The sequence below is a fragment of the Xiphias gladius genome, chromosome 14, assembly GCF_016859285.1.
Source record: "Xiphias gladius isolate SHS-SW01 ecotype Sanya breed wild chromosome 14, ASM1685928v1, whole genome shotgun sequence".
In the NCBI taxonomy this organism is placed as follows: Eukaryota; Metazoa; Chordata; class Actinopteri; order Istiophoriformes; family Xiphiidae; genus Xiphias; species Xiphias gladius.
The window spans coordinates 9,078,229-9,085,579 of NC_053413.1; the positions used below are offsets into that span (position 1 = coordinate 9,078,229).

The following is a 7,351-nucleotide window of genomic DNA, read 5'->3' on the forward strand; positions in this document are numbered from 1 at the left end:
ATAATGAGCCTAACTAGGGCTAATTATTTGCTGCAAGTCCTCGTTGACCTCATTCGACTCAGACTTCACTGCTAAATGGACAGTGATTGATCGTGTAATGGCAATGTAACACTTGGTTCATGGACCAAACCGGCAGCCCTGCCATTACTGTGTTAATCTGGGTTTACCAAAGCTTTCCATAACAGCATTTACAAAAAATAACCCCCTTTTCCGAAACCACATCTTAACCGTCGCAAGCTCAAATATATTTCAAACTGACGGACTTCTCGGCATGCGCGCCTCCTCCACCGTGGCAAGTGAAACGCTAACTGTTGAATGGGTTTCGCCCCGTTTGATCTCATCATCGTACTTCGTGGGAAACATTTGTGTGAACTGTACCCAGAGCAGCACGTCGCTAGTTAGAAACGTGTTTTTCAAACTAGACACATACGGACAAAACTGACGAAGTCGGCTGTCGAAAGGAGGAGAGATGCCCGCGAAGCAAAAGTCCCCAGAGAGGGATGAGGAGACGGACGAGAAGGCTGCGTGATGTGACCGGATCGAAAGACCTTTCAGGGCAACTCGAGAAATTCGCCTGCCGATTATGTTTCCTCGGAAATAGCTTTTGTACAGCTCAAATGAAGGAGACCTGCCACCTGAGCATCGCTAAACATCAGTTTTTGCAAACCTCTGGACCAACGAAATCCCTTTAGCATAGTAAACTTACTACTGTGCAAATTTAGCAAAACTTTTAAAATGTCGCGCGGTTATAGGGTGTAGGCAAGGGGATAAAAATAAAAGCATAATTACACAGTGTAAATAGGAAAAGGTCGGTAAAAGCTCTAGAAAGATTACAATACTTTTAAAAATCGTTGGCAATCAGGAAACCTTCAGGGCGGGACGGGTAAATTCAGTCTCTTACCGGGGCCACATCCGCTTCCCCACGCTCCGATACCGTGGCGATACTGTGCGCGGTCTCCTGTTCCTCTGCCGCGCGTCAGAAGCACGCGCCCCTTTTTTTTTGTCAGGTTCCATTTGTGCCGCTCGCGCTCCTTCCCCTTCCCCGGGAGCGCATCGATTGGCTTTGACATCGGCCACGCAAATCCTTCCGTTCACCAATGGCCGTCAGTGCTCACGCCCTCTCTGCCGTCCCACTGCTGCCCCCCGTGCGTCCGTTGGATTTCCGCCCGGACTGTGGATCTGCTTCTGTTTCGCCAGAGAGACGACGCGACAGCTTCCCGGCTCTGTCTTTCATTGACCCCCCACCCCCGCGGTGTTTAGTTGATTTTCTCTTGAAATAGCAGTTGAATGTATACTAATGCAGTGAAAGTTATCACAGTGTCTTTCTGGGTATGATATAGTGAGGCAAAGTTAAATTAAAGTGTTTTAAGTTTTATACTATGTTGCAGGCAGCTCACGTGGCTCATTAGAAAGAGCAGTGGTTACTGCTGAAGGCCTAGTAAGCCGTTCCAGCTACAAGCTGAAATAAAATGTTGTTATTAAAACTGATATAATTAAATATACCACATTTTCCATCGCTTTTATCTAGCTATCTATCCAGATATGCATCTGCCGGTTCTGTAGTGTTGCACTGCTTTACATTACATAGTAAATGGGTGTATTTATATAGAAATTTTATCCAAAACACTTTACAATTTGCCTCTCGTTTACCCGTTCGCACACTCAGCGACGGTAGTGAGCTGCCACAGAAGGAGCTGGCCTTTCATCAAGGGGGAAATTGGGGTTCTGGGTCTTGCCCAATGACACTTCTACATATGGACAGGAAGAGCCTGGGATCAGACCACCAACCCCCGAGATCAGTGGAAGACCCGCTCTACCTCCTGAGCTGCCCCATAGATATTATAAGTTGTTGACCTGTGTTGGGCAATGTTGCAACTTTTTGTGCTAGTCTGGGCTGCAGTGTTGATAATTTACATTACATCACTGTGTGTTCCTCAATTCAGAATTGCATTGAGATGTGTTGCACTGTTGCATGGTTCAGTTCTTTTTCATCATGTGCTGTGTTGCACTGAGCCCTGTGGTTGCACTTGGCTGCACTTTACGGTATGTTGTGTTTGACACCGCAACCCACTACGGCTGCAATATACTGTGTATTATACTGTGTTGCACTGTGTTGTAGTAGTATATGTATGTAGTGTTCAAGGCCAGACTCAGCATTGTCTTTTAGAATAATTTCATGTTGCCAGGCAACAGCTGTCCTGAAAGAGATGAATGGGTGTCCCTGGGGTCTTTTGTTTCTTCATCTCCATCTTTACCTTCATCTTTCTTTCATTCTCTCATACTCACGCAGATAAGGTTGTGTATACTGTAAATTCAGTATGAATAAATCACCTTCTAGCAGTTTGTGCCTGAGCAGGTACTTGTAGCCCGTCAAGGTGTTACGGGTTGTGTGATATAGGACAACTCGAATTCCTGTGATCTCAATGGCGCTAATGTAAGCCAACACCAGTCTTACTTCAGTAACTGAGTCAGAGTTGATGAATCCCCAGCTTTTCTTCATGAAATATGTAGTACACAGATGGTTTGTCTTGATCCGCAGCCACCTTAAGGGCTCTCTCAGTTTGTGATGGACCTCATTTTGCACATACTGTCCTAGGAGTGGAAACTTGGCTTTGAAACCCTCTGCAGAGTACCCTCGGTGGGTAAAGGAGTCACCCCTTCCTCTGGCACTGTTCCATATAGTAGTTGTACTTGGCCCTGTTTATCTTACAGATGTTCCAGCATCAGAATAACATCTGCTGACAACCGACAGGGTATTGAGCCTATCTGCACCAAAGATCTAACCTGTCTTAATGTTTCAGAGGGCAGCATGTTTGGCCTTTGTGTAGTCATTTTAAATGTTTTGGGGAATCTGAGCTACATCCCTGGACAAACTTTTAGCCAACCCTTTTTCTGTCAATCTTTGGTATGTCATAAATTTTCAGAAACTTGACAAACCAAGTATTTCCATGCCATATAGACCATATGTTGTATATTGCACATACTCACCTTTGAAATTCTTCTTGATAAGCGCTTTTCACACAGCAGCGTTGATACAGCCAGTAACCTCTCTGTGGGATGTTAGTCCATACATGCTGTATCTTCCCCCCTTGTGAAATGTGATCACTGGAGGTGGGTAGCACAGATGTTTTTCATAGAAATCATTTATTTGCAGAGCGTGGGCTCCTTTTGTTTGTGGAGGCAATGCACTCTGCTTCACACGCAAATTGGTGAGGCAGCTTCAGTGCACACGTGAACGGAGAATGAAATTAATCCACTCAATTTTGATTCCGCTGCATGGTTGATTTCTATCACATTCTATCTAACCCTGAATAAATAATGTTGGCTTTTATCACTTTTGTTTTGAAGCTTTCTCAGTACTGTCCATATTGCTCATCTGTATTTAATATTAATGTTTGTGTGCCTTGCAAAGAGCAAAACAGACAGTAAATATCATGGGCTGCAAGGCACAACAAGGGGCTGTTTTAAATGCTGCTTGTTGAATACTGCAAAATATCTAAATTATTTAGCAGCTGTTTACACCTGAATTTCTGTGAGTCAGGCCTAAGGTTCGCTAGCAAAGTCTGACCAGACAGAAATGAACCTACCACCAAAACACACTCAACCACACACCCCCTCTCTTTCTTTTCTAGTCTGTGTCTCGTGGGAGGCTGTTACTGAGGCTTGCTCCAGTCACTATTGCTGCTTTACTGTATAAATAGTGTGCAAGTATCTATTTGAATGCATGACCATCAGCACTGGACAGAGATGAGCTTTACAGAAGCCAAATCAAGTTTTCCATCCACCTCACTGACCACTGTAAGAGTCACTTTTCATACTGGCATTCTTCTCGTCACATCATCAGCAGTAAAACAACAGGACAGAGCCCACACATTTGTTTCACTATACAGAGACTTTTAATCAATGTTAGAAAACAAAATGCAGTCAGGAACTTATAAAATAACCTTTCAGAGCTCTTCAGCACTTGTTAGCGTTTTCAATGTGTGGGGTATGGGAGGCACAACAGAACAAAATTTCTTCCTGTTGAACGTGTTGGTTGTGAGACATGGAGCATAATATTTTCCTTGTGAAGCACTTGCATATCAGATATTAAGTCAAGCAGAAATTAAAAAGGACATTGAAACAGAATTTTCAACAAATATCGCTGATAGTCTCTGAAGTGGGGCTAATAATACAAAAATCAGAACCTCCTTAAAGGGCAGTTACTGACAATGATGAAACAGAACATGAGGATGTAATATTGATTTACAGATACAGATTTCAGTGGCCCCTGATGATAAAACACAAAACTGACTCGAATCTCAAACACAGTCATTTTTCCATTAACAATCTGCACAGGCACTCATGACTGAGTTTGCAGGCTACACCCCTTCTCCATTAGGACAAAGTACACTTGGCCTAAAACATAGATGTACAGTATTTACCATATAACATATAAAAAAATAATTCACATACTGTTAACTTGATCTTTTGACATTATGATGATTTTCTTTGCCATCTGCAGGAACATAAAATGAATGTGGGTATGGGTCACACAACAATTGAACATAAATGTTTAGATGTATGATACACAGTGCTTTCTCAAATGCCTCTGTTAGCTTTTGAGGATCATGTTGCTGCATAGTACAGATCAAAACCTACAGGTCAGTGGTGAATATGCTCAATTTTTGCAGTCTAAAATGATCTTTGGTGAGAATGTAAACAATTGCACCAAAACAAAAAGTAAGGCTTTAAAGCCTTGAAAACAAAAACACACAACATTTCCATACAAATATACTTTTTACCTGATTAGAAGTCCTACAACTACTTGTCAGATAGCATGGATTAAGATAACTTGCCCTGCCTTTACACTTTAAACAGCAAATAGTGCTCATAATAAGCAAGCCATAATTCAGTATAGTCACTTCCCCCTGAACAATGAGGACAGATAATGAAGTGAGCATTGTGGTGTGCATTAAAACAGAGTTACCCTTTAGGATCCCTTTATGATATCGATTAACTGAAGCATTTGGGAGTTGAAATAAAGCGAGACAAGCTAAAATACACAGATTAAGGTGGATATTGATGGTGTTAAAGCGTAAGCAGGGTATAGGCATCAGTGTTTCCCTGGTTCCAGACATAAGGCACATTTATAGGGTACATAGTGTTGTCTCTAATACCCCCTAAATATAAACTTCGGCCTGATAACATGTCCAGTAAATTTGACATTTGCAGCCTGATCATCATCCCCATGGGGTGCAGGACACGTGTGCCCCTCAATCTGCAGTTTATCCATTCAACTATCCACCTACCCACCTATCTATCCATCCATCCTTCTGTCTGTCCACTGTCACTCTGGAGGACTCTACCACTGCTCCCAGCTGAAGTCATCCCCACCTCCAAACACAACAAAAAAGCCAAGGATGGTGAGGAAGATGACAGCGTTTCCTGTCATCACCAGGCCACAGGCACCCCACTGGATCTGTAACAGAGAAATATCTTAATTGGGGTGGCCAAGAGAGATCGACAGCCACCTATTTGCTTTCACAATGCACTGCTGGCATACAAGATATAGTGCGAGACTAATCTAGTTAATAACAGCGGATGTGGTGCGGGCGGCAAAGATGTATCTACATAAACAGACAAACAGCCTCCAAAATGTTTCAACATGGGTTGAGATAACTCACTGTGTTATTGCGGGCTAGGACAATAGGGAGCCCAAAGGAGGATACGACGATGCCAGTCGTTAAGAAGTAGGCCAGCTCTCTGCATGCATTGCTGGAGGAGTCAGTGTCATCACTGAGGCGTCTGGATATGAATGTCGGGATGGGGCTTAATATGTAGAAAATCAGTACAAACAGCGGCCAGTACACCCTACAAAAACAGGTGCAGAACAGTTAAAGGGATGGTTCACATTTTATGATGAACAATGGCATGAGTTCGCAGCGCGTCTGATAAACAGGTGCAACTAAAACAGGAAACATGTTACACCAAAACAAACCACTCAAAAAATTTAACTACGCACAAAAGAGTGAAACACTGAAGCTCAATTGACCCTTCACGAGAAGTTCTATTAAGCCTGTGAACAAAACACTGTGTAATGTTTTCTGGGACTCTCGAGGCGCTTTCCAAGGTCTGACAAAATAATCCCGATGACGTTGGAGTTATCTCAGCTTGGCCTCGAGGTTTAAAATTTTTAACAGAGAGCAGAGAGCATTACAAATTGGGAGCGTGGGGTTTGATAGAAGTGGGCATTCAGGGGGCTCTAATGAAAGACACTATTGAGTCCCATTATGGAAATTGTAGGATTTAGCATTTCTGACCCACAACATGGACTAAATTTCTGGACTTCTGCTGCACTGATCTTAATCTGCCTCTTTAAAGTCCCTCAACTGTAACAATAAATTGCCGGAGCGCCCCTTTAAGGGTATTTATGAGTCGTGTGTTGCTTTTGTTATCCGCTGTTGTTCATTTCCACTTCACCGGCAGAGATATCTGTACCGCCCCTTAAAGACTCAAGAATCAACGTTAAGTCAAGTCTGGGTTGTACCATGACACAGATGCCTCGTTATCACGAAGAACCTACCCATACTGTTCCAGCGCGCAGCCCAGCAGAAGAAACGTCAGTCCAATGGCACCACTAAAGGATAAACCAACCAGTGCTGGCAGAAGAGAAGCATTAGTTTCATCAAATGACATTGGCAGGGATGCTTTTGTCCAGACTTGAAGTGAGAAGCTGACTTGTAACACTTGCTATGAAGTGTTTTTAAGTGAACGTGTAAAATTAATGTGCTGTGAAAAACAGCAGTGACTCAAAAGTTAAAAAACCGGCCACTGACTTAATCGTGGAATGACATAGCTTGTACTCGTAATCTTAATATGTTTGGACGGCGTTGTAATGATAGCTGTCGAGATTATTCGGCACAGGTTTTCAAAGATTTTAAGACTAGGTGAAGAAAGTTTTTCAAGCACTGCCGCCAAAGAAAAGCGTCTCCTTATCAAACGTAACTCTCAACTGTCGACTGCCTCACTCACGCATAAAACCAAATACCTTTGATGCCGGCCATGGCGATAAGTGGGTGAAACTTTCTCTTCGACTTTTGTTCCCTTCTTTCGGTACTGTTTATGTGCTCGGGCTCTCTTTCTTGGTAGACGAACTTCCTGCTTCCCCCATCGGGTCCTTCTCTGTCGTCAGGTGACTGCCTTAAAGCTACAGCTCCCCGGCTCAGCGGCGCGCCGGCGACTTCTGACCGCGTGCTGGAACGTCCAGCCTCGCCCGACCGCCACGGGGCGCCGCCGGCTCCTCGCCCGCGCGCCATTGGCAGCTCGTGGGCAGGTTGACCCGAATCTTCACGTCGGTCGAGTGAAGTTC

General features: G+C 43.7%; 2 protein-coding genes across 5 annotated transcripts in view; both read right to left on the reverse strand.

Annotated features, from left to right (window-relative positions):
* Positions 1-955, reverse strand: part of LOC120798668 (cAMP-specific 3',5'-cyclic phosphodiesterase 4B-like) — a 50,583-nt gene extending 49,628 nt beyond the window's left edge. For 2 of the 3 annotated variants that reach the window (XM_040143135.1, XM_040143136.1), the window contains exon 1: positions 902-955. The gene's annotated coding sequence lies outside the window, so the exon portion shown is untranslated. Of the gene's footprint in view, positions 1-839; positions 859-901 lie in introns of those variants that run through there. The other variant, XM_040143137.1, reaches the window with a different exon arrangement.
* A 2,931-nt stretch (positions 956-3,886) lies between these two features.
* Positions 3,887-7,351, reverse strand: LOC120799433 (leptin receptor gene-related protein). 2 transcript variants are annotated; one of them, XM_040144644.1, is made up of 5 exons: positions 7,031-7,351; positions 6,566-6,641; positions 5,667-5,853; positions 5,296-5,461; positions 3,887-4,498 (listed from the first exon to the last, which is right to left on the reverse strand). In XM_040144644.1, the coding sequence occupies exons 1-4, from the start codon at positions 7,296-7,298 to the stop codon at positions 5,345-5,347; spliced, it is 648 nt and encodes a 215-aa protein (XP_040000578.1). In that variant the 5' UTR covers positions 7,299-7,351; the 3' UTR covers positions 3,887-4,498; positions 5,296-5,344. The 2 variants fall into 2 exon arrangements, with proteins under 2 accessions (XP_040000578.1, XP_040000577.1); XM_040144643.1 differs by having other exon boundaries at positions 3,888-5,461; positions 7,031-7,339.

Excerpts from the sequence above, each read along its gene's own strand:
- LOC120799433 (XM_040144644.1), bottom strand. The coding sequence starts at position 7,298 with ATGGCGCGCGGGCGAGGAGCCGGCGGCGCCCCGTGGCGGTCGGGCGAG. Across the intron at positions 5,854-6,565 it reads TGCGCGCTGGAACAGTATGG|GGTGTACTGGCCGCTGTTTG; the intron begins GTAGGTTCTTCG and ends CTGTTTTTGTAG. Across the intron at positions 5,462-5,666 it reads TCCTAGCCCGCAATAACACA|ATCCAGTGGGGTGCCTGTGG; the intron begins GTGAGTTATCTC and ends TCTCTGTTACAG.